The following is a 27543-nucleotide window of genomic DNA, read 5'->3' as shown; positions in this document are numbered from 1 at the left end:
CCACTGCCTGGATTTATTCATTAATATATAATTCAACAAACTAGTTCATAATTTCCTAAGAATTCTGTGTGCTCAAACTCACTGGCCACTTAGTCTAGTCTCTTAGGAGAATAGGAGATGAGTTCAGCTCCTGAGAATGAGAGGGTAAATCACATGGAGAAAGATGGAAGAGACTAGGTGTCTATGGGGAAGAAGTTCTAAGTGGACAAAATAAAACTGAAAATACTACTGTTCTGAAGACATGCTGTGAAACTTTGGATATGCAAAGCTTTCTTTTCTGCCTTAGGGTAGCTCCTGCAAAGATTCAGAGGCATCAGAAAATAGTTGAACCACATTACCGAGGATTTTGCCTCAGTTTTGGGGACCTTTCCTGTGTGATAAATCCTCATCACCCAAGGCCATTGAACTCATATAAGATCATCCTAAAGGCCTTCATACAAGTGGCAAAGTAGAATTCCAAAGAAGTAGCAGAGAATTTATAAAAATAGTGGAAGCATTGTCAGACAAACATGTTTTGTACCTCACTGAAACCCTGCATTGGTCCTGGGAGCACTAACCTAGCAACAGTACACCTGCCTTGTGGCACTCAATTTTCAGTGCCTATTCGATGTTTGTGGCTGACCTGAGATGAAAATCCTTTGGATCTCTCTCTCTCTCTCTCTCTCTCTCTCTCTCTCTCTCTCTCTCTCTCTCTCTCTCTCTCTCTCTCTCTCTCTCTCTCTCTCTCTCTCTCTTCCTTTAACTCTCTGGTTGTTTATCAACAGAAAGTCAGTGTATTTCCCATAGTAACTCCAGGCCTTATAAAATTACCATCTTGGTTGATGCAAACTGATAATGGTAGAGAAATCTGCTAGGTTTCTGTGTCTACATTTATGAGTCACTTCACTAATTATACATTGCATTGTTGGCATGCTTTAAGAGGTGACATGCAGGGCAATCAGTGTGATGCCTAGAAAACAAAGCAAATAAATTATATACCGTGCTAATCCTAGAGGCACTTTTATTATTTGGTGGTGCTAAATAGATGAGAACTAAACTAAGCTGTTAGTTTTATTCTAACTTTTAAGAAATTGATTCTTTGACGATGTCATACCAGTGTATAATGTGTTCTGGTCATGCACAAGCTGCATCCTCTCTTATCCCTACAGTGTCCCTCCTTCCACCAGGTTCCCAAGCCACTTTCATGTCTTTATGGTTCCTTTTACAGTATACAAACTGTATACTGTATACCATGCAGTATGCACACAACAGGATGTTGTCTGTAATAGACTTTTTCTGTCTCAGTGGTACCTGCAACAAGCAACAGATGGTGGCACTGAAGATGAAAATCAGCATAGCATTTTAGGAAGGACCTGGAGGCTAGCTGTATCTCCACAGTATAGTGCTTACCAAGCATGTATGAGGCCCTAGATTCCATTCTGTTATTCAAATTTAAATTAAGTTAAAAGTGTAAAGAAGAGCCGGGCATGGTGGTGCACGCCTTTAATCCCAGCACTAGGGAGGCAGAGGCAGGCGGATTTCTGAGTTCGAGGCCAGCCTGGTCTACAAAGTGAGTTCCACAACAGCCAGGGCTATACAGAGAAACCCTGTCTCAAAAAACCAAAAAATAAAATAAAAATAAAAAAGATAAAGGATGATCTGCTCTCAGGCCATCAGCCAGCCATGAAACCCTGTCTTCTTTGATCTCTGTGGTGGTTTGAATATGCTTGGCCCAGGGAGTGGCACTATTAGGTGGTATAACCTTGTTAGAGTAGGTATGGCCTTGTTGAAGAAAGTATGTCACTGTAGGGGTGGGCTTAGAGACCCTCCTCTTAGCTGCCTGGAAGACAGTAGTCTTCTAGAGACCTTTAGATCAAGATATAGAACTCTCAGCTTCTCCTGCACCATTCCTGCCTGGATACTGCCATGTTCCCATCTTGATGATAATGGATACCTCTGAACCTGTAAGCCAGCCCCAATTAAATATTGTTCTTTATAAGCATTATCTTGGTCATGGTGTCTGTTCATATCAGTAAAACCCTAACTAAGACAATCTCCCTCCCTGACTCTTCCAGATTCCTCTCCTTCCTGTGTGATACATTTTCTTCTTATAAATTCATTCATCTATTCCTAAAATGTGTATGTTTACTGTGATTTATCCTTAAGGCATTTCTCTTTCCTCTCTACTGTCAATTCACACTCTCTTTGACTTCAAGACTTCATGTAATTCTGTGAAATCAGCACTTCTTACTTGCTCCCAAGCTCAACTTTTCCAATTCGCACCACCCACATATCTTTCATACAATTCAACCAAACCCATCCCAAAACTGTGCTCTTCCAGTAGTCTCTCTCTGTTTGAGCTAATCCCTGTACCTATGGAAAATCTAACTCCTTTGAAACCTTGACATATCTGTACAGATACATTTCCATTAACATTTATTCTGAGGAACTGTGCTATGTAATGGAAAAATAAATTATTTAAAAGGCTAGGTATAGTGGTACATGCTTTAATCTCAATCATTGCAAAGGCTAACATAGATATCTTATGAATCCAAGGCTAGATTAGGTGGTATAGGGAGACTTCTCAAAATGACAATAATAGTAGTAATTGTAGTAGTAGTAGTAGTAAATAAATAAATAACAACAATAATAATATAATCCAAAAATCTGTCTCCATTAAGAGTATACTACATAGTCGGGCAGTGGTGGCACACGCCTTTAATCCCAGCACTCGGGAGGCAGAGGCAGGTGGATTTCTGAGTTCGAGGCCAGCCTGGTCTACAAAGTGAGTTCCAGGACAGCCAGAGCTATACAGAGAAACCCTGTCTCGAAAAACAAAACAAAACAAAACAAAAAAAAAGGTATACTACATAATTAGAGAAGGAAGTAGAAGAGATTTGACATCCTTTCTGATCTTTTAATAAAATAGTTTCTGTAGAATTATACATTAAAAAGTATGCCATTTTATGGACTCATGGACTTAATGTGAAAAAACTTTTTTAAAAAAACTTCTTGTTCAAGTAAAAATATCAACTTGATAATTATTCATTTTCTAAATCTTTCAGTGGCCCCTAAAGCCCATTGTCCCAAGCTGTGTAGTGGTGAAAGAAATGAGCAGGGAGCAAGAGGCATGACAATTTGACTTGGCATTTTTGTGTGGGGAGCAATGACAGAAAGGGACCCAAAACCAGGTCAGGCCACTGTCAATGGCATCATGGAGGCGAGAATCCAAGGCAGTGATGTAGCATCTAATTACTCAATGTCTGTGGGAACACCTAGACCTTTGTGAGATGTTAGGGTTTTTTGCTAACTGGAAGAAGAAAAATAGGAAGACATGGGTGTGGCTTGCCAGGGGTCCGTATCATTATAATGAATTTAACTCTTGGAAGAGATTCCCACCCCTACCTGGACTTCCACGTTGGGTCTGGTGATAATGGGAGGTGCAATCGGGATTTAGAAACATCCTAAAATAGGATGACTGAGCAGGAAAAACAGGAACAAGAATGCCACAGAGAGGCAAATCCCAGATGGTCACCTGAGTTATCAGGAGTGAAATTAAAGCATGGCTAAAAGGAGACACTGGAAAGAGAACAATAGGAAGCCAAATGCCTCCTCCTCTATTTTGTAAAGGGGGAATCTGAGGGAAGAAGTTGGCGGACATAGGACCCTAACTCCTCGACAGTATGCTATAGAACATTCTAAGCCAGAGACTCATCCCTGTTGCCTTAATTGATTTTCTCCAACACCTGGGGAATAGTCTTCATACTAAAAACCAAGGGGATATGGAACTTTAATTATTAGGAGATGCCTCACATATATGGAAAAGATAATATAAAAAGATGGATGAAGAAGATGTGGCCATTACAGTCAGATAGACCTTATCTGAAGTCAGCTTTGTGACTGACTGTGTTCAGATGGGATGTGCTAAGTTCCAGTTTCCTGAATATGCAAAGTGAAAAGACCAAACCTTCCCCAAGGACTTGGAGAGAATCATTGAGATAACTGGCATTCTATACATCTTACTCCTTTTTTCTTCTCTTTTTCTTTCCTTTCCTTTCTTTTCTTTTCTTTTCTCTTTTCTTCTCTTCTTTTCTCTTCCATTTCCACTGACATATGGAGTCTTAGAAACTTAAAATTCCTGACTATTTCATTCCTTTTATATTTCTGGTGTCTAGAAAAATTCCTGGAAAGTCGCTAATGAATGTCATGATGTTTAGAGCTCATAATTGAAAATACTGGCACAAGCAACAGAAAGCCAGAACTTGATGCTCAAGGAAGCCCGGGTGGGCAACCACAGATCTAATAACAGTATGAGTGAATCACTTCAACAGTTGATAAATGTTCTTATTAACTATCTTCCTAAAAATGTCTTTTTTTCCAGTGGAGAAAAAAATTTCCATATTTTTTACTACATTTATGCTGGGTTAGCAGAAAAGAAAAAACTAGCTCTTTACAAATTGCCTGAAAACAAGCCACCCAGGTAAGCTACCTGGCTGTACTTGGTGGGTTGGTTTGGTTTGGTTTGGTTTGGTTTGGTTTGGTTTGGTTTGGTTTGGTTTGGTTTGGTTTCGTTTCGTTTCGTTTCGTTTCGTTTCGTTTCGTTTCGTTTCGTTTCGTTTCGTTTCGTTTCGTTTCATTTTCCAGACAGGGTTTCTCTGTGTAGCCATGGCTGTCCTGGAACTTGCTCTTTAGATCAGGCTGGTCTTGAACTCATGAAGATCTTCCTGCCTCTGCCTTCCAAGTTCTGAGATGATAATGTTTCTCTTTCAGTGTAATATTATATTTTTATCCTTCTTCTCATACTTTCTTCAGGTACTTACAAAATGACAACCTCAGAACAGTACAGGACATGATGAACAATAGTTTCTATAAATCCCAGTATGAATTAATTGAACAATGTTTCAAAGTCATAGGTTTTACAATGGAGGTAAGTACCAAAGACATTTGAAATTGTATTGTAAATATCTTTTTAAAAGTCTTCACTAATGAAGAGAATTACCTAACACATTTGCTGGTTAATATTGTCAGGAAATTTGCTCAAGTTTTAAATAGCAGTAACTCCCATGATGGGTGTGGGTGAGTTTTTCTCTATATGTGTGGAATGGAGATATTATATACATATATATATGTGTGTGTGTGTGTGTGTGTATGTATATACATATATACATATATATATATGTGTGTGTGTATGTGTATATGTGTATGTGTATATGTGTATGTGTATGTATGTGTATATGCATGTGTATGTATGTGTGTGTATGTGTATGTGTATGTGTATGTGTATGTGTATGTGTATGTGTATGTGTATGTGTATGTGTATGTGTATGTGTATGTGTATGTGTATATGTATATGTATATGTATATATGCATTTAGAGCCCTGGGGTCAAGATCAGGTGTCATTACTTGGTGGCTCTCCACCTATGCTTTGAGACAGGGTCTCTCACTGAACTTGAAGCTTATTAATTTTTCTAGCCTGACTGGCAGATGAAATTCAAGGACCCTCCTATATAAAATTATTTTAATATAAATGTAAGTAGTAACCAGTGATTTAATCCAGGTGCTGTGTTTCTTTACCTTTGCTAGTCCCCAATAACCACACAGAGAAACCAAGATTTATTTCAAACCACACCTCAATATTGGGCAGTTAAATAATCAATAATAATCCCCATGTTAATCTTGCTTCCTGTTATCCCCATTCCATGATACTTACATATTATTATTGACCTGGTTCTTTGAGCTTCAGATGTTTTTTCTCATGGTGTCTTCTCAGATTCTCTTTTCCTCAAAACAACATGAACTACCCGCTACTTGGTGGAAGTTTCCACCCTAATCTCTCTTCTACCCAGTCACTGGGTGATCAGCATTTATTGACAAGACAGAGAATAAATGGTAAGAATTGTTTACACAAACTTGAGACAGGAGATTCTAGATATAAACATTACATTATTGCATCTGGATTGAAACAAGACATGAGGACAGAGAAATCAACATTTAAATAACACAAGGACAATTCTTTACACAGTGCACAAAAGCATGCCTACAGTCCTACCTCCAACTCCCAATTGTGGCCAGGGTTTTGAGTTCTGGGGATCTTAACTTGGGATTCTTATGTTTCTAGCAGATAACTGGATCATCTCCTCAGCATCAGTCTTTTATCATGTTTCTGATTCTTCTTTAATATGTACCTATTCGTATTTTTGTGTCCTTTTTTAGTTACTTGAATTTTGCTAGGAAATAAACTCTCGCATTTAAGCCATAGATTTGATTACTGGTTCTTGTACTATCTAATTTTTTCCTGTATTTCTAGCTTTATTTTTCTAATTTCAGTTTTTAAATATGTCTATAGGGGTCATACAGATTACTGGGTTTCATTGTACCATTTCTATCATGTGTATTATTACATCTTACTTGCCCACTCGTTGATCTCCTGTTCCTGCTGCCTCGGGTTGGTTCCTTTATCCCTCCACTTCCGCCCTCTTCCTTTCCAGTGGCTTCTGTTCCTTTACTCTCCTTGAGTCCGCCCCTACTTTCATTTACATCTCTTCTCTCTCCTATTATACCTCTCTTTTTACATTCATGTTTCACATAAGCACACATATAGCCTTTTCACATTTTTATAAATTTTAATCTAAGCATTTTGGAGGGAAACCAGGTACTGTTTTTATCTTTCTGAGTCTAGTCTATTCTGTTCAGCATAATGACCATCCCATAGTTTTCAAATACATTTTAATTTCTTCTTTTGAAAATTGTATATTCAATTTGTTACTCCATTTATTGATTGATTTATGTTTGGGGTTGAAGTTTTACAGTTCTATGGAGTTTAGATATTAACCTTAGTCTATTGTATATAGAGCTGGCAGTGTTTTGCCATTTTGTAAGCTGCCTCATTTTCTTTCCTGTACAGAACTTTTCAATGTCATACAACCCCACCTGTCAATTTATGTTTTTTTTTTTTTTAACCTGTGTGGATTTTCATAGAGGCTTCTTTGTGCCTGGCTTGGCTGTGCCTGTGAGTTGACATGATTTTCCTCTAGCTGTTTCTGAATTGCAGGCCTTACATCTTTGATCAATTGTAACCTGGTAAGACACATGTGTCTGGCTTGATTAATTGATGTGTGGATACAGTTCTCCCAGCACCATTTTAAGAAGCCATCTCTTGTCGAATGCATTTTAACAACTTTTTTTTTAAGTGTATGAAGCTATCTAGGCTATTTCTGAGACCTTAATCTTCTCCATTAGCCTACTTGCTTGTTTTTATGACATTACCATGCAAGTTATGTTACTATGGCTCTATACTAAAATTTGAGGTTTTACCATCTTGGGTTTTGTGCTTTTATTGTGTCTGTTGTTGGGGACCATTTGTGTTTTCACATGAATTTTAGAATTAATATTTCATATTATTGTAAAGAATGTCAATGAGACTTTGATGGGAATTGTGTTAAATTTGTAGATTGTTTTTAGTAGTAGGCCATTTCACAGTAAACTGCACATCCATGATCATGGATGACTGTTCATCTTTTAGCATCTTGCTTAATTCCTCCAGTGTCTTCAAGTCTACATTATAGAGGCCCTTTATTATTGCACTTACTCTCAAGTATTTTATGTTGGTTTTACTGAAGTCATTATAAATGACTTGCTGATTTCCTTTTGGGGAAGATTTGTTCTTGGGATACAGAAACGGTGGTAGTTTTGGTATTAGTTTTATATCTTGCTACTTCACTGACCATGCTTATCAGATCTAAGCTTTTTGTTTTCCTTTTTGTGGGATCTTTAGGCTATTTAAGGATGCAATCATCAAGTCAATAGAGGTAATTTTACTTCTTCCTTTCCCACTTACATCTCTTTTCCTTTTTGTTACTTTATCTATGACTTTGAGCACTAGACTGGACATCTTTGTTTAATTTCTGATTTTAGAGGAAAAAAAAACTTTCGATTTTCCTCATTTGTTAGTTATAGGTTTATTATGTATATTGTTTATGATGCTCAGGTATGTATCTTCTACTTCTAGTTTCATTGAGGTTTTGTTTATTTCAGGAGGAGCCTATGTGTTGGACTATGTCAAGGGCCTTTCTGCATCTGTTGCTATATAATGTGATTTCAGTTCTTAAGTTTGTGTGCTGAATTGCACTTCTTGATTTGTTTATATTATGTCCATTTCCAGTTTGGTTTTGATGATGTAATGCTGTTTCCGTGTCATGACTTTGGCAGTGTTCCCTGTGTTTCTGTTATGGAATGGTTTGAAGAGCAATGGGGTTAACTCTTCTTTAAATGTTTGATAACATTCTGCAATGAATTCTTCCAGTGTGTTCTTAGAGTTTTCCTTTGGGAGAGTTTTTAATATTTCTTCAATCTCATTACTTGCTGTGGATCTGCTTGTTTTGTTTATATCTTCTTGATTTAATTTTGTGTATGTCACATTGTGCCTAGGAGTTTTATCTATTTCTTTTAGAATTTCCTAATGGTTTCTAATAAAAGTTTTCAAGGTATTACTTACTGATTATCTGAATTTCATTGGAATCTATTGTAATCTGCCCCTTTTCATTTCTAATTGTCTAACTTTGGAACATCTCTTTCTTTTGGTTAATTTATCTAGAAATGTACTTTCTTTTTTTCAAAAAAAAATTCTATATGTTCAATATATTCTATATGTTGTTCTTTTAATCTCCATGGATAAATTTCTGTCTTGATCACTATTATCTCTTAACATCTTTGGATTTTCTCTTGTTCTTGTTTTATAGCACTATGATATGTACTATTAAGCTTTTTATTTGAGATCTATCTAATTTTTATAGCTTTCCTCTTAGAATTGCCTTAGCCATATCCTACATGTGCTGGTAATTTTTACTTTTATTTTTATTTAACTCTATTTTTTTAGTTTCTTTTCCTGGTGTATTCTTAGTGATTCACTGGTCATTCAAGAATATGTTGTTCAGTTTTTATGCCTTTATATAGTTTTTCTTCCTATTTATCCCTAATTTTATTTCCATTGTAATGTGATAAGGCATAAAGAATTAATTGATAACTTTATATTTGTTAAGACTTGATTTACGACCTAAGATGCCATCTATTTTAGACAGAATTCAGTGGACTACTGAGGAGAAACTATCAGTTGGATTAAGTATTCTGAACTTATTTCTTAATCGTTCCATCTGTAGTATAACTTAGTGCTAAAGTTAGTGCTGTAGGTATCAGATATTCTGCTCTGAGCTTTAGAGACTGTAGACTCTGAGAGATCACCAGCTGACCCAAGACTCAGGGATCAGGCTTCAGGGTTACTCTGTAGAATAGCTGTGTTCCTGGTCACAAGTGGAAGGGCATCTTTCTCTGTGCATGTTGCTGCCTGGGCCAAACTGCTTTCTGCTTTCTGACTTGTCATCCAGCCCTCCTCTCCACAGCTGGCTCACAGGACTGCCCTCTGCCATGTGACCAGAGCTGGTTAAAACTCAGTCTTCCTGACTTGTGGTTATCTTCTGTTCTCAGGCACCCAGATAGCTCCACTTTAAGCAATAGTTCCCTCTTGAGACAGTGTCAGACCTGGGACACCACCTATGGCCTCTGAGTCTTACAGAATGACAACAGGGAATCCCTTTTACTGCTGACATTCTGATGGAGCAGTTGTTCCCTCTCAACCTTCCTAATTCTGAGACACTTTATTACAGTTCCTCATGTTAGGATGACCCCACCCCCACCCCCAGTGATAAAGTCGTTCTCATGACTACTTCATTTTCCTACTGCTGCGAATCAGTATGTAAATATATGATATGCAGAATATCTGATGATGATATGTGAGCCCCCACAAGAGAGTCAAGACCCAAGGTTCTCCGTCTCATCAAAACTTAGAATTGGATTTGAGGCTTGTGACAGCTATGAGTTTGTCCTATATGTAGAACTGCCAGTCTCTTTTTCACCAGGATCGTGTGGCTTTTTGCTTCTTTTTATTTAATTTTTAAATTTAGCATAGACAGTAAAAGGTTTCATTGAGTCTTTCTCCTATGTATGTGGCATTATTCTTTGTTCCAAATCCATGATTGCCCTCTCCACCCACTGCCTTCCTTGCTGGTCTCTTACTGTCTTCTGCTTTATCTATGTTTCCTGTGGGATGTGGCTTCTGATTCTCTGTCCCCTACCAGGGAACTTTTGAAGCCCTCTAGTTTGTCTTGCTTCTTTTTGGTGTTTGATGCCTGTGGTTTTCAAAGTGTTTTCTCTTTTGGGGATATAATCTATCCTATTTTCCCCTTTATTCTGACCCGTCCTTACTATATCTGTTGGAGACAGCTTCTGGTCTCTAACATTATTTAGAGTCTATTTTCCTTTAAATTCTCCACATGTATAGGTTCTATCATTGTTTCCTTTTGTCTTTTTTTGTCAAGTGTCTTTAATTTTGTTTATACATGGTTTTAGGTCTTGTTTTGGTGTGTGTGTGTGTGTGAGTGTGTACTTGTGTGTCTGTGCCTGTGTGATGTTGTACCTGTATATATAAGTGTGGGTGTGAACATGTCACAGTGCATCCACAGAAGTCACAGAACACATCTTGGATGTTGTTTGTCCTAGCCCTTCTAACTTGTTTGAGACAGAGTATCTCTCATGTTATCCACTGTTGCTTAGCTAGCACTAAAGAAGTAGAAGCAGAGGCAGGGGAATCATGAGTTTGAGGCCAGCCTAGGCTACATACTTAGATCCTCTCTCAGAAATCAAACAGGGCTGAGGAGATTGCTCAAGAGGTAAAAGCACTAAGTGAACAAGCATGAGGAGCTGAGTTCAAGTCTCCAGAACCCACATACAATGCTAGGTGTGGCCGTGTGCAATTCTAGCACTGTGAGTAGCAAAATAGGACAATGCCGAGGGCTTGCTGGCCACCAACCTAGCTCCAGGTTGACAGAGATCCTGACTCAGGGGAATAAGGTCTAGCATGGCAGACTGAAGTCCTCCTTTCTCAGAACAACCTCCAAATGTGAATTTCTTCTGCTGTGACACTGGCGACAGGTAGATTCCCAAGCCTGTTTGTTAAAAACAGCATACATCGATTCAAGTGGTATTATTCAGTTTCCATTAAGAACTACCTTATGAGAGACAACTTCAAAATAAATTTTTGGGTTGTGTGCAATCATTAAAAGAATTGGAAGTGATATGATGTTAGCCACTCTGACTTAAGACATCAGAAATCAAAACTACTATAGAATATCATTAGTTAGAAATCATTCAGTATCCGACACAATGAAAAGTATTACAATCTCATTTGTCATTGCCTAATGAATGAATGAATTGTTGTGAGACATCTCAGTTTTTCAGGTAGACTGTTCTAATGGGGTTTTCTGCAGAGCCTGAAGGAATTTACCTTTGATAAAGAGATTCCTACTCACCTGGCTACTCTTATAGCCTTAGAACATAAGGTTGGGGTCCAAGTTCTGAATATACGTGGCTCTTTTTTCTAAATGTTTTGACTGATTGTAAGGGACAACTAAGTGAAAGACAATTTGAGGAGCCAGAAGAGACCTGGAAATTTGTTTCAGGAGCCCATCAAGGAGAATTAACTCCTTTTGGAACCAGCAGTAACATTACTACAATGACTTCTCCCATAGGAGTTCTCTATTTTTGCAACAAGGTAGTAAATTATAAGGACAAGAGAGCTGTGGTCGAAATTCAGTGGTAAGCTAAGGTTATCATCAGGCAATTACTTCACTCACAGCCGCCAGTTAAAGCTGAGTAACTGCTTTAGATAAAGAAACCCCCCAACTTCACTGTCCTTATTTTTTTAATGACACACATTCTCTCTCTCCTCTCCTCTCCTCTCCTCTCCTCTCCTCTCCTCTCCTCTCCTCTCCTCTCCTCTCCTCTCCTCTCCTCTCCTCTCCTCTCCTCTCCTCTCCTCTCATCTCCCTCTCACCCCCTCCCCCTCCCCTACCCCTACCCCTACCCCTACCCATACCCCTCTTCCTCCTCCTCCTCCTCCTCCTCTTCTTCTTCTTCTTCTTCTTCCTCTCTCTCTCTCTCTCCCCACATTGATGAATGGACTATACATGGATCTTTCATTTGGCAGCTTAGACTATCCATTCTGTAACTAGCAAGCTATATCTATTACTTGGAAGCCTGATGGTGCTGTGGTTTCCATGACAGAAAGGAGATTGCTAGTTCCATTTTCTCTGTTAATTCACAAAATAGCCTCTAGCCTATAAAATGGAACAAAAATCTGCAGAGCCTGAAGGAATTTACCTTTGATAAAGAGATTCCTACTCACCTGGCTACACCTACATATCTCTTTAGAGACTTTTGGAGAAACTTACAGACTTTGCTATTAGCTGAGTCATAGACATCAAAAATTTTCTTCCAGTGAGACAGCATCTGATTCTTGAATACTACTGTATGAAACTCATTCGTCTGTTTGCACTCAAAATAAAGGAGGAAGAGGAGGAGGCGGAGAAAGAAGAAATAGTAGTGATGGCAGTAGACAGGGCAGAGTGACTGCATTGTTGTGTGGAGACCGGAGAATTTGCTTGACTAATAACACCCTTTGCATGCTATGTGCTATGATATGAATAAACCCATTGTGGACCCCATGTGAAGGGTGGAAGGGTCTATGCCTATAGATGACATGTAGTCTAAATGGTAGATGTCCAGTCATGTTGAAATCATTGCTTTTGGTCTTAATTTTAGGGAAGAAGGTCTAAACTATAGCATCAACATCTGTAGGTAACTGAGAGCTCTCAGGAAATGGATATTTTTATTACTAGTGAATAACTATGTCCATAATGGCTTTCAGTCTGAGAAAGCAACTCTGCCTTTGAGTTTATGTGCTCAGCCGTATGTGGGTGATATGAAGATATGGAAGAAAAGCTGTAGAGATACCTCATGGAGATTCCATTCTTTTCCAAATACAGCTTCATACTCACCTGTTCAATAAATCCTAAGTATGTTTAAATTTGGAATGCATGGTTTGAAATAAGTGAATGCAAACCTAGAGTCATTTCAATGTTATTCAACATTGTTCTACCGAGGAAGAGAAATGCTTTAATCAGTGTCCAGATTATCAGAAATGGCCACTTGAATCTTTTTCACCATTTTCTTTATACTGAGGATTTAATTTCTAGTCTCACGCTATAGATACTGTGCCACTGAGATACATGCCCGACCCTTGCCACTCAGGCTGGCCTTGAACTCCTTAAAGTCACTCTGTAGCCCAAACAGGTCTTAAACTTGTGATTCTCCTGCTTCAGACTGGTGGGATTACAGCCTGCATCACCAGGACTGGCTTGAAATGTTTGCTCTTATTCTTACTCAAAAGACAAAGATCTTCTTCCCTGCCCCTGCCTTCTGTAATACAACTAGTGTAACCCTAACTCCATCCCTCTGCCAATTCTTTTTTGGACATAGTCACTTACGATGCTTCTGACAAAGTTCAAGTTCAAGTCTGGCACCACCCCTTTCTTTATCACTTCTCTCTCGAACGTCTTACCAGTCCCTCAGAGGTCCAAAGGTTTCTGTCTTAGAAATAAGGAGCAAGTTTAAAATGGTTTGTTTAATCTAAGATGTACTCATAAGAGGCAGTGTTCACTTACATCTCTTTTGATGGCAGACAACGTTGAGTAACAATGAAATAAAAGCAACCTTGTGCTTAGATCAACCTGTGAATTATTGTTTATGCATGTCAAACTGTGTTTTTCCAACTTAAAAATATTCAGAGTATATTGAACATCTAAATATGAACTTTAGGTTAGAAGAGTCTAGTACATCTATTTCTGGTCACAAAACATCATCTGTGCTGATCGTTTTATGAAAGTTGTTCCTCTGGCTCAAGGTGACCCTCTCTGGAGTTCTCCATCTCAGGCTGACCCCAAGAGTTAAATGGGGGCATCTGGCCTGGTTCAGAGTCACTATACATGAACCTAGTGGATGTTTGTTTTTGCTGTATCCCAGTCCTGAATTGACTACACTCCTCCTTCTGTCTTTCTTGGATCTGTTCTTTGTCAGTAGCTGAAAGAAGTGTTTCAATACAGGGCCCAGCAGCACAATTCCCACCCACTCTGAGCACAGCATCCCATCTTCACAGCATTCTGAAGCAAGCTCTGAATATAAGTTTCCATAATATCAGGTTCTCAACCTATTTCCTCTGTCCTTTGTCAATGGGAACATCACCACCTTGCTCTTCCCCGGACTAGAGTGTGTAATGTCACATTCCACAGGGAGGGGATCCCCTTTTCCTGAGATACTATGTTCCTAGTGACCTAGTGACTGTGCAGGCAGTGGCTTCCTTTCCTTCCACTCCTTTGCATGGGTTTCAAGAAATGTCAAGTGTAGATTTCAGTTACAAGAAAGGAATGTCACCAAAAGGACCAGTGTCACCAACCCCAAAGGACCTTTATTCTCACAAAAAAAGTCAGAGCAATGAGTATCATGGCTTCTCCATCCAGGAAGCTCTGCTATTTTGAAGAGCTAACTCACTTTTGGAAGAAAACAACTTGAACATCTTTCAGGTGTTACTCCTACTAACTTCAGTCTTTCCAACAGAACTTCTATGGACAATTCTGTATAGATTTGGGTGGGCAAGATTTGACATCTGTACAATAAAATCTCTTCACTATTTTACTGGGTTTAACTATCCCATAAGCTTTATGACAAAATATCAAAGTGCTTTCTTCACTTTGGGGTTTATTGAGCTTGTTAATACACTTAAGATTTGTGTGTGTTTGCACATATGCGTGCACATGTGTGAGTGAATGCACACCACAGCATGCTTGTGGATGTCAGAAGACTGCTTGTGGGAGCTGGGACCTGGTTGTCTTCATGTGGGTTCAGAGATTGAACTCCAGCTGTCAGGCTTGGCAGCAAACATCTTTCCTACTAAATCATCTCACCAGTCCCAAGCAATAATTTTATGTTCACAGTATTAATATCAACTGTATCAGAAAAAAAAGTAAATAAGTTGAAATGAAATTGGATATAAAATATATTGAGCCATGAACCACTAACACTCTTGAATGTTCATAAAATCTCTTTATCCATACACTCTCCTTTTTATCTCATTTCTTTGTTCTTTGTTAAAAACAAAACAAAAAACTTTTCCCCGAAGGGTCAGAATTTAAGCCTGATGAGTTTATTCTTATTTTGATATTGTCTTCAGGCTAGTGCTGAAGCATGCTGGAAAGTGACTGTGACTCTGGAATTTCATGTTGTGTATATATCACAGCATGCTGTTCATCCCTCAGGTAAAGAGAGACTAGAGCTGGAATTGGCATAGGTGTATAGAACTGTGGGTGTTCTCCATTCTTCCAAAATGCTCTCCTTCCTCAGTGGAAAAGGACAGTACATCCTGTGAGCTGGGAGACAGGATACAACTCCTGGTTCATTCAAAGTCCATGGAAAGTCTTTAGATCAATAAGAGTTTCCTTGACTTTATATGTAAGAAGAAACATTTCACTGACTACCAAACTTGAATTACTTTAGGCACTTTGTTGATGGAAGTCCTGGAGATGGAGAGGTAGATAGACAGTTGATAGACAGTTGTGAACAACCCAACTTCTTTCTCAGTCACAACCATGCCTGGACCTAAGGCTAGGCTCCTCCAAGATCCATCAGTACGGCTGTAAGGCATGCCAAGTTGGGATCATGTTTTTCTGTCATCTGAGTCTCCTGTGCCATGAAGGCATCTGGAATATCATCACAACTTGCAGAGACTCTTTGACAAATTTCCCTAGTGTCTTTGGAGAAAAACACATGTGTGTATGTGTGCTTGGGTATGTGCATATTTCTGAACATTAAATATCTAGGTTAAATAGTAATAAATACTATAAACTCTGAACTGTAGGATATAGTTTTCATGCTTAGTCTTAACCTTCATGTATCCTTGGACTTGGGTGCTGGGATCTCTTCATCCTCATTTCTGTACTTTCCTCTGTCGACACACACAGCCTTACTTCTAGATGAGGAAAGTACATGTAATAAAACAACACTAAGTTCTAAAGCTTCACATTAGTAGATTATCTATAACCTAATGAATAGTTCTACTTCCTCTGAGGAGTGTTCATTTCTACTTTGATTCATATAAATGTTTATAAAATATTTTTAAGTGCTGATCTCCAAAGTTATACTAATGAATGAGGCTGTGCCTACATAAATCCTTTCCTGCGTGGGTCTTAGTCTGGCATTGGAGTGCTCAGAGTGACCTTCTTAGGCTGGAACCCAAGGCTTTTCCTCCATCTGTCCACAGCCATAGTCCCTACATTGTTGTAGTCAAGATGTGATGTTACTATTTCTGTGATGTATTTTAGCAACTTGGAAGTGTATATAGTGTACTCGCCGCAATCTTGAACGTTGGAAACATCGAATTCTCCTCGGTGGCAACTGAATACCAGATGGACAAGAGCTACATCTGCAATCACACTGCTCTGGAAAACTGTGAGTTGTTTTGTCTCCCATTTAAAACTGAACTCTTTCATATCTTAGGCTGGGTTACATGTGGATAACTTCAAATACTGACACTCATAAAGAGTCTACAAAGCATGCTCAGCTTCAGTTGTATAAGACTAAATTGTAAAAATCAGCTATCAACTGAGGTGTAGTGGGTCACACTCCCAGGCTCGGCTCTTGGGAAGCAGAGACAGGTAGATTTCTGAGTTTTAGGCCAATGTAGCATATAAGATAGGCAGAACGACACAGAGAAATCCAGTCTAACAAACCAAAAGCAAACAAACAAAAAGTAGGCTAACAAAAACAAATCTTTACACAGGTGAAATGATTACTATGGACAGTATTTCTAGAGATTAAGTTTTTATAACTATTTCATAGATTGGGCTTTAATATGAAAATGCAGAAAATATTGATAAGATATAGTTGACCTATAAAAATTAAAATTGTCTTCTAGTGTTTAGAACCTGTATCAATTAAAAAGTAATAACATGTGTTTTGTTTTGTTTTTGCTGTGTGAATTCCATTTATCCTAGGTTAATTATTTTTTCATTTTCCTTACAGAAGAAGCACATCATTACTGCTCCAAAGCAAATGTTCTCTCAACAATAGAGTTTGACAAAGTGCTTCTAATACTTTAAGACATCCCACTGACTTTTCTCCAGTGACATAGCTTTTTCCTCTTTAGAGTGTATCCTGTTCTTTTCTTTTTAATACTGGCATACACTCCCACAGTTCTTTATTTGTTGTGAATTTCATTTACATCCTAGAAAATCATGATACTATTTTTTAGGCACTTTTTTCCATTTTACTTATTTAATTGGTCCGGTCCTATCTCCTGTCTCTAAGATCCCTATTTTTTGCATCCTTTGTGGCTTTGGAGGTGGTTTGTAATAAAGGGAGCAGATGTTTAAGGTTAACATAGTGATTGCCATGTACCTGGAACCCTTGTGGACACCTCCGATTCTCCATGTGTAAAATAATTGATTAACACACAAGATACTAACTAACTAGACATAAATTAATAGCCATGTAATGCCATTGATAAAATACAGTTGTAAACACCACCACCCAAGTCATAATTGAAGTATTATCTGTAGCCAGCAGAATGAGAGACATACTGTTGGTTTATGTTATTTTTGCATTAACTAGACACATACTTGAGATAAATCACTTTTTTTTTTTTTTTTTTTTTTTTTTTTTTTTTTTTTTTGGTTTTTCGAGACAGGGTTTCCCTGTATAGCTCTGGCTGTCCTGGAACTCACTTTGTAGACCAGGCTGGCCTCGAACTCAGAAATCCGCCTGCCTCTGCCTCCCAAGTGCTGGGATTAAAGGCGTGCGCCACCACGCCCGGCCCGAGATAAATCACTTTAAAGGGAGAGAATACATATATGTTGGTTCATGGTTTCAGAGTTTCTCATTTATAGTCACTTAGCCTGTTGTTTTAAGCCTATATCATGTAAAATATCAGGGCAGGGATGTTGCAAAGTGTTCACCTCATGGTGACAGGAAAGCATAAGGAAAGAAGAGAGCAGGAATCCAACATGCCTTCAAGAACACAACGCTATAAGCTAATTTCTCCCACTGGACCTTTACATCCTGAAGGTTCCAGCACCTTTCAAAAGTACCACTTTCTGGAACAAGCCTTGAGCATATGGGCCATTGGGAGACACTTAAGACCCCAAACATAATGGCTCTATAGAGAATATACTTAGAAACAAACTAAAGAATTATTTTGATCATTGAAACCTATTTTTATATTATTTGGAAAACCAAATAGTTCACAATGAGTACTATTAATATGTATATAATTAAAATTATTCAAACCACTTCCCAGAATAGCCACTTGTAGAAAAAAACCTTGTTTATTAATTTGCATTAAAATTGCTTACAACTTGATTTTAAAAGAATTATCTCCAAATTTAGGCCATATATTTCTGTTTGTAATGTTTGTGGTGACCATTACACCCACAACCCAGTCACCTCTTGCTTGAAGTGAGTTACCTCCCACCACTTACTCCACAGCAAGAATTTATCTTTACTTGGCTCATTCAGAAACCACCTAGGCAATGCATCTGTAGGCTCTCAGTCTCCTCCTTGTCCTCTTTCATTGCCCTCTATCCTCTTTCTTCTCCTTCTCTGTATTTCCCCATCCATTTCTCTTTCTCTTTCTTCTTTCCTCCCACCTAAATTTCTTGGTTGGCTTCCCTTTCTTCTGAATAAAGACCATTAAGACTGAAACTTTGTTTCCAAAGCATTATACATAACAATATATCCTCAAGTAAAATGCTGGGATTGTAGCAGACACTCAATATATGTTAGATAAATGAACAATATCTGAATGGAAACAAACATACATGTCCATAGGAGATAACATTCAGCAATGTATGGAACTAAAATGACCACAATGACATTACAATTCAATTGAGACAGCATTGTAGAGAAAACCAACGGATAACAGTGAGACAGCTAGGGGATGTAAATCCACTCCAGACATCATATACCAAAATGGATCCTTAAAAATCTGTTTTGCATTTATTGATTTATGTATGCATTATATGACATGTGTAAAGGTGAGAGGGCAACTTGGTTCTCTCCTCCCATCCAGATCCCAGGGTTAAACCCAGGTCATCAGTCTTGACATTAAACACCTTTGCCCACAAAGCTTTCTAACTGGCCCTCTAAAGAATTCTAAATGCTACAAAGTTCACTGCAAGAACGTTCATGAAAGTACAGAGTGAAACACACAAAATCCTAAGGTGTGAAATGACTATATTCAGAAGACCAAAGAGGAATGGTCTTTAAAGGCTGCTTTTAACTGTAAAACTTAAAAACTCAATGAACATTTTGTGAAAATGAAAATGGGAGAAAATATTTGCAATGTATGCATCAAAATATCACTCTCTCTAAGCATAAAGAGCTCTGTATCAAACTGACTACTTTAAAATGTAAAACTCCTGGCATCCATGAAATTACATTTATCTCCTTGGACTTTCGTTGGCTGACAAGGACAGAAGTGGCAAGTATTTAAAGGACAATTAAACAGTTTACATTCTAGAAATAATCACATAATAATCATATCCAAGTCACTCCAAACTTATCCCCTGTGCTTTTAAAATATTTAGCATAATTTGGTGAAATTGGTGATGACATCCCCTAAGCAACGGCACTCCTGTGCAGCTGTTTCTTCCTTTCAGACAGTTTGGTTTGTGTTGGGCTGTAGCATACAGCAGCCACAGTTTGCTCAGTGGAGGCAAGAACAGAACAATCAAGAAGAGGCAGAGAGAGCTGACACTCAACAGTGGCTTCTTTGTATACCATGAAACAGTCATATATTTATGTAATGTCAAGTGCTGCCGTTCCATTTAGATATTTCTCTTTTCTGAAAATAGAGTTGTTTTCACTGTCTTCTAACAATAATCTACTGATTTTGCAGCCGCTTCTTTGCTTTGCATTCAAGCAGATGAGCTGCAGGAAGCTCTCACCTCACACTGTGTGGTCACTAGAGGAGAAACAATTATACGACCCAACACAGTGGAAAAGGCTGCTGATGTCCGAGATGCCATGGCCAAAACTTTATATGGCCGTCTCTTTAGCTGGATAGTCAATTGTATTAACAGCTTGCTGAAGCATGACACATCACCAAGGTAAATGCTTTACACAAATTCTACAAATGTTAGGTGATGTATCTGTTTTGGATTTGTATGAGTCCCTTTGTATTTTAAAGTTTGTTTGTTTGATTTTACCCCCTTGTGTTAGTGTTTGTTTGTTTGTTTGTTTGTTGAAGCAGGATCTCACAGTGCATCCCAGACTTGGACTGTCTCCTGCTTCAGCCTTCTAAGTCCTGAGACTACATGTGTGTGCATCTCAGCTGGCTTACAGTAGTTAACAAGAAGATGAATCCCTACATATTTGTATCTTTCTCTACATCATCACTTGATCTGTATTTAAATATGAATAAGCAAATAGATAACAGTTCTTTGAGAATAATTCAGACATTGGTAGAAAGACATTTTCAATTTTAAAAGAATGTTTGCTTTTCTGATACAGTTTTGATTGTCTGTGTGTTCACAAAGCTTTGGGTATTGGCCAGGTGGCCCTATGATAGTTGACTGGCATAGGCTTGTGGCTTTGTGCTTCCAGCTCATTGCAGGGAATCCCCACTTCTACTAAGGTGTATGCAAAGATGGGAGTGGGTTCTACAGTAAGGAAAATGCTGTTCTATGTGCATAGTAACATTAGTTTACTCTGTCATCTTTGTTTTCTTCGTAAAAAGATGTGTAATTAATTCAGTCACCAATGGGGATTCTGAGACACTCTGCTTTTTAATGCCTTTTAAAGAAATGAGCAATAGCTCAAGGAACACTTCTTTAATTCTTCCAGTGGGGATGAGGAGCTAAACATCGGCATTCTTGATATATTCGGCTTTGAAAACTTCAAAAAAAATTCCTTTGAGCAGCTGTGCATTAACATTGCAAATGAACAGATCCAGTATTATTTTAATCAGCACGTGTTTGCATGGGAGCAGGTATGTTGAAATAAGGACTAAAGGGGTGTGTGTGTGTGTGTGTGTGTGTGTGTGTGTGTGTGTGTGTGTTAGTGCATGATTACATGGAATAAACAGTACCTCGGTCATACACTTCATGCCTTAACAGTCAAAGACAAGGAAAATGTTTACTTTTCTCCATGTTTGTAATAAAAATGCAAACAGAAAATACAGTGTGAATTTGATTTGACTAGACATGTGATGTTCTAAGTTCTTCACTCACAACCCGTGCACTTCTCTTTAAAACTTAACCACTGTGAGTCCCTCAAAACAAAGACTTTTCTTCTGTGCCTACTAGTATCTAGTATTTTTTAGAATTCACTGCTGACATTCCATTTGAAATGTCAATATTCATCTATAGTGCATTAAACTTTCAAATCCTAGTATCCTGCAACAGAATTCAAGATAATGAGCTTGATGCAAATGCCATGAAGCAGTAATTTTGTCAGGTACAATGTATAATTTATGACTCAGCTTCAACAATATTTCTCTTTAGAAAAAGCAAAGAGTTACTTGAATTGCACTTGGCACACTGTCATATTAAGACTATTTAAATTGTTTTATTAAATCTAAGTCCGTATGCCATTTGTCACCTTCAAATTATGTTACATTGTTTGGTGTTTGCTGATTAGAACTGATGTTTTAATTTAAATTATGTAAATTGGAGATGCATGAAGTTTATTATTATTATTATTTAGAAGGTTCAGACTTCATTTCAAAACTACAGTTTGAAAATACTCGTCACAAAGGAAAACTTGTCAATCTTGACATGCCTTAGTCAAAGCAAAGGGCACACATTTAAGAGAAGCCATTGGTTCAGTTCTCTCTTCTCATGGCAGGTTCTAGTGTATATTCAGTGTCCTGTTCTTCCTAACCCTTTTCTGGTCCCCTTGCCACCTCTCTCCATTAGCATCCCCAAATGCTCAGATATATCATTAAACTACCTTAACAGTAAGAGCAAATAGAAACCTTCAGTTTTTTCTTTACTCTGCATGTCTCTATGGCAAAGACCTTCATTCTATCATCCTCGAAGCCAACCTCCAAGAAAGCATGGTTAACATCCCTTTCATTGCACTGACTTCTTTCCCCACCTCAATATACTTAGTACACAGCATCTGTTTCTATCTTGCCTACTACACTGAAATGGCCCCAGTCTTATTATTAGTATGGCCTTCTTCACTAGACCACAAACTCCTACGTCCAAGATCAAGATCATCTCATAATCTTATTCTGGTGCTTTCAAAAGCTGATGTATCACATGTTTTTAATGCATATTAATTAAATCAGTGTCATTTTGCCCTAATGCATCAATAGAGAACTCATTCAAACAAGAGACTGAAATTAAGTAGATTTGATTGTCTATGGACTTTACTGTAAGGGAACAGTGTATGCTTAGGCATCACCCACCTGATACGTTACTGACTTGCGCTTTCAGATGACTGTCTTTGCTTGCTCACAGAGTTAAAACTGGCTTTCACTGTGGCTAGCCCTAGACCCATGTACAAATGGGTCAGCTGTTACTGATATTTACATCCTATAGAATGTTGATGTTTGCAGAGCAGGTGGACTGGTAAACATTCGTGTCCTCCCTTATCCTAATGTTCTTCTTACATCTGTGGGCTTGCTACAGAAAACTGTCCCATAGCAACCTTTAAATATCTTTCAGAAGTTTAAAAGAATTACCTCTAAATTACTACCACCCCCATGGACAGTTCTATAACTGTGAACTCTAAACAATGGTTTACTATGGAAGTTTTTATCAGTTAACTCAATTTAAATTTTGTTGCAGTGTTTCATAGAACACTTTAGAAAATTTGGTTACAAAGATACTTTGAGTATCACTCTCGGGTTTTATTTCTACTACTCTGTTTAAGGAGTAAAACATCCTTTTGTTATAAATACAGAATCAATAGGCTATAGTGTATTAGTTACAATTCATTACTGTGACCAAAATACCCAAGAGAACAACTTAAAAGGAAAGTCGTTTTATTTAAGATTGCTCAAAGTTCCATGCCTAGTTCGTTGCCTGTGTATTTAGTCAGCTGGTGTGTAGCAGAGGAGTATCTTAGCTTGCGGTTGACAAAAAAAAAAAAAAAAAACTGGAGGGACCACAGACTTGCTGTAACCTTCAGAGAAATGTCCCTTACTGACCCACTGTCTCCAGCTGGTGCCAACCTCCCAAACCTCCCATCACCTCTCAAAATAGCACTTTTTTTTGGGGGGGGGGGAATTTGTAGACATTCCCAAACCATAGAATGTAATAAAACATGTTTAGTGACCAATTTCTAACGGTATCTAAATTAATAGTCTCTCAAGTAGAGTATTGCACAATGGAAAGTTGATACCCAAATAATGAGCTATTTGGCTTACTTTCAAAACACATACCATTCTCTGGTAGCTGTGCCTCTTTTCTCTTCATAACCTGTTTCTGCTTTTCTATGAACAATGATTAAGTTTTTTTGTTTTTTTTTTTTTTTTTTTTTTGGTTTTTTGAGAAAGGGTTTCTCTATATAGCCCTGGCTGTCTAAGATCTCATTCTGTAGATCAGGCTGGCCTCAAACTCAGAAATCCACCTGCCTCTGTTGATTAAGTATCTTCAGATCTCTTAATAGTCAATCTCAAGTATCCATAACTCATATCTCTTTCTTATCTAAAATATCCTATGATAACACTGTTTTTCTAATTTGTCCTGGACAATTTTTAGCATGTAGTATTTCATATGATATTTAATGCTTTATCCTTCCCTGGCTATAGACCTGGCTATAGAACAAATTTATATACATACATGCACACACACACACACACACACACACACTGATTTTAAGAACGTTTAAATCAATACTCTCTAAAAACAACAATGTGAAACAGTTCAATAGTTACCTAGATCCTCTCCCTGAAAACAGGACCATCAGCCAAAGAGTGTAGTTGTAGAGTCTTTTTAAAATATATTGCTGAAATCATCTAATGAGCTGTAGCTGAAAGTACATGGTCTTCTCAGTTGTATTAGTTATACAGATGTAACACTCATGCTTGCCTTCCCTGTTATATTTGTATAACAGATACACTGTTGACTTTCATATTTTCCAAAAGGCTCTTGGTTGAGAGAGCCTAGGGCAGCAAAAAGGTTATCTATTTTCAGTGAGAAGGCACTGACCTTCAAGAACCCATAATCTGAATTTCATAGGTTTTGGTTGTATTTGAGGTGTGTGTGTGTGTATGTGTGTGTGTGTGTGTGTGTGTGTGTGTGTGTGTGTGTATGTGTTGGTTTTCTTTCATGTGAGAAAGAACCCAACAGGAATCCAAGTGTGTTAGAAAGTTTGAGTTATTTGTAGTCACATTTGCTGTGTTAGAAATGTATGTACATTTTCAAAGGTTCTCCATGTTGGCTCTGTAGTAGGTTTTGTCCTCTGATTTAATTTTATACTGTTGTGTGCTTATTGTGGTATAAAACACATACACAATGTCTGAAGACTCCATACAGATTACCATTTCGAGCTGAGAGAAAACACATCAATCATAGTTTGAGTTGGAATAAATGCCACTCTTCCTAAGAACCACTGGCCACTCTATTTAGCTGTATGGTACTAGCAAGACATTGTTTTGAACACTAAAAACCCACCCTGTATACATAAATTCCTCTTAATACTTTGGATAAACCTTCTTCATGCATTAAAGTAACACATCTGACTAGCAATTAACTGGACCAAAGTTGGATCTTAAGGTTATGTGTTCATATTTGTTTCTATACAGAGATAGGCCATTGAATGTATCATTTAATAATCGCCTATGGGTGAGAGCTGAAAGTCAAGTTGTTTTACAGGCAGGAAACTAAAGTACATATTGAAACAATAAATGAAAAATGTCTGCTCTGGCCATTCCTGCAGAAAGAGATGTAGATAATTTTATCTCACATTGTTCAATGCCTGGAGTGTTGTACATTTCTAATGTAGCCATCGACACATAATTTGTTGCCCTTGCAAAGAGTTATGTAATATGTAATGCCTACATTTCAATTTTTAATATTATAAATAAAAGAAATCAGTAGTCATCTAATGTTTAAAAAACATATAGGCAATTCAAAACAGACCTTTTATAAACGACTCCAGGTTGTTTTGTGGAAGAATGATTTTTTTTAATGCCTTAATTTCTTCCCTTATAAACTATATGCATACTGGCAATAACTTTTTCTCATTTTAGCTTTCCAATTAATAAAAAGATTTTATAGGTTTATTTGTTTTGTTTAGGGTTTGTCTGGTTGGTTGATTGTTTTTGTTGTTTTGTGAGACAGGGTTTCTCAGTGTATTACAGCTGTCCCAGAATACTGCGGGGAAATACTAAAAAAGGAAGACCCAGCACATTCCCACTCTAGTGTCAGCAACTCTTTGCCCCATCAAACCCACGCTTTGCAGACGAACCATTCTCGCTTGAACCCAGATGATCTGCCGTGTGAAGGAAAACACCACACAAACTTAGTTCAGAAACAGTGGTAACTCAATTGTTGGGCACAGAAAATCCTGACAGATCTGCCATTGAAACTGGGAGACACTTATAGCTACATCTTGTCCTCACATTATCCCCATCCAAAAAAGGGACCCAACTCTCTCCTGCTTCCTCTCTTCCTCTGTCCAACCCGGAAGTCCCTCCTACTTATCCAGTGATTGGCTCCTTTATTCATTAGGCAATTGGTTCACAAGAACAGCACCAGGCCCATGCACAACACTGGAACTTACTTTTTAGAGCAGGATGGTCTCTAATGCCGATCTGCATGTCTATTTCTATCTCCTGAGTGTTGGGATTAAAGGCATTCACTACCACACCCACATAGTCATTCTATTAAAATTTTAAGACAGACAAATACATTTAAAAACCTTTGATAGATAAGCCGGGCGTGGTGGCGCACGCCTTTAATCCCAGCACTTGGGAGGCAGAGGCAGGCGGATTTCTGAGTTCGAGGCCAGCCTGGTCTACAGAGTGAGTTCCAGGACAGCCAGGGCTATACAGAGAAACCCTGTCTCGAAAAAACCAAAAAAAAAAAAAAAAAAAAAAAAACCAAAACCTTTGATAGATTTTTGTTTTTTAATACTCCAACAAGGTTCAGTAATTGTTTGATAGCTCATCCAAATAGACATTTAGCTTCTGACCTAGGTAATATAGACGCTTATATCCAAATCACTTTCTGAAGTCCCTGAACAGTTCATGATGGAAGTCTGTTGATGCCTCCCTCTGGCTCACACAATGCATCTGAGGCTCAAGTGTATACAGGGGCAATGAGGGAAGACAGTCCTTCATCTCAGAATCCTTATCACATACCCAATCTGTTTTCCTTCCTGGATGAAGCTGAGAAGACAATGTGATATGAGGATTTTTAGTACCTATTTTGGTCATTTGATCTCTTTTAAGTTTCTAAAGTTCTTAATAAAGATAATTACAACAAAGTGCACTGTTAGCATAGATCCATACAATTGCTGCAATTTTGATTGTTTTCATGTAATGCCCCATCCTCACTTTTATCTCCCCTTCCCTGTCTCTTTCCTCTTATACCTTACACTCCAAGTAGTCCCCTATCCACTTTCATGTCAAATTATCTAATCTGTTCTCCTGACTTTTTTAAAACATATACTTATTTGTGTGCTTTAAGTACATGTGTACTTTTCCTACATTTACATCTATACACCAGAAGGCAGTATCAAATAGTTGTGAGCACCATGTGGGTGCTGGTAATCGAACTCAGGACCTTTGGAAAAGCAGTGAGAGCCTTTAACCACTGAACCATTTCTCCAACCCTCTCCTGCCTTCTTTAAAACGTCTTTTTCCCTCTTATACTTCTTGTTCAAATTAACCATATGTATATATAAAAAGTAAACATTAAAACTCATGTACTTAACATGTATCTATGAGTCAGGATTATTTTGCTTAACATACCTAATTTATCCAATTTCTTCAAATTCCATGACTTCATTTTTTATGGCTACATAAAAGTCTATTGTGTGCATGTAACATAATTTTGTCCATTATTCATTGATGGGCATCTAGGCTAGTTTCATTCCCTAGCTATTGTGAACAGTTCACAATAAATGTGTATGCAAGCATCTCTGTAGTCTGATACTGAGTGCTATAACTAAGTCATAATTTCCTTTTTCTTTTATCAGAAACCTCCATAGTGATTTCCAAGTTAGGCAGAACAGTTTACCGTCCCACCGACAGTGGCTATAGGTTCCTCTTTTCTGACATCCTTAGCAGCATTTGTTGTCTTATGTTTTCCTGATGACAGCCATTTTGACTAGCATCAGAAGGAATCTCAAAGTAGCTTTTAATTTGCATTTCTTCAATGGCTATGGGTGTTTTAAAAAAAACTTCTAAAAATATTGATTGCACAATTGTGTTTCTTGTTTTGAAAACATTCTGGTTTGTTAACCCTCTAACTGATTGGCAGGTTGAGCTTTTGAAATTTACCATTGTTTCTACAATCTGGATATTACCTTCCTTTCTGAGCTGAAGCTGGGGAAGCTCCTGCTTACTTGCTCATCCATAGCTCATTTTGGAGAAGATTTTTTAATTTCATGTGATCTCATTTGTCAACTCTTGGAATTATTTCCTGAGCTACTGGAATCCTTTGCAG

General features: G+C 37.9%; 1 protein-coding gene across 1 annotated transcript in view; it reads left to right on the top strand.

Annotated features, from left to right (window-relative positions):
* Nucleotides 1-27543, top strand: part of Myo3a (myosin IIIA) — a 232111-nt gene that overhangs the window by 101077 nt on the left and 103491 nt on the right. Inside the window, exons 14-18 of the mRNA XM_021155802.2 lie at nucleotides 4361-4459; nucleotides 4792-4906; nucleotides 16243-16369; nucleotides 19815-20025; nucleotides 20762-20906. Of these exons, the coding sequence (XP_021011461.2) occupies nucleotides 4361-4459; nucleotides 4792-4906; nucleotides 16243-16369; nucleotides 19815-20025; nucleotides 20762-20906 (697 nt within the window). The remainder of the gene's footprint in view (nucleotides 1-4360; nucleotides 4460-4791; nucleotides 4907-16242; nucleotides 16370-19814; nucleotides 20026-20761; nucleotides 20907-27543) is intronic.

The sequence above is a fragment of the Mus caroli genome, unplaced genomic scaffold (assembly GCF_978045245.1).
Source record: "Mus caroli unplaced genomic scaffold, Mus_caroli_1 scaffold_2, whole genome shotgun sequence".
In the NCBI taxonomy this organism is placed as follows: Eukaryota; Metazoa; Chordata; class Mammalia; order Rodentia; family Muridae; genus Mus; species Mus caroli.
This window is presented reverse-complemented; position numbering and strand designations above follow the sequence as displayed.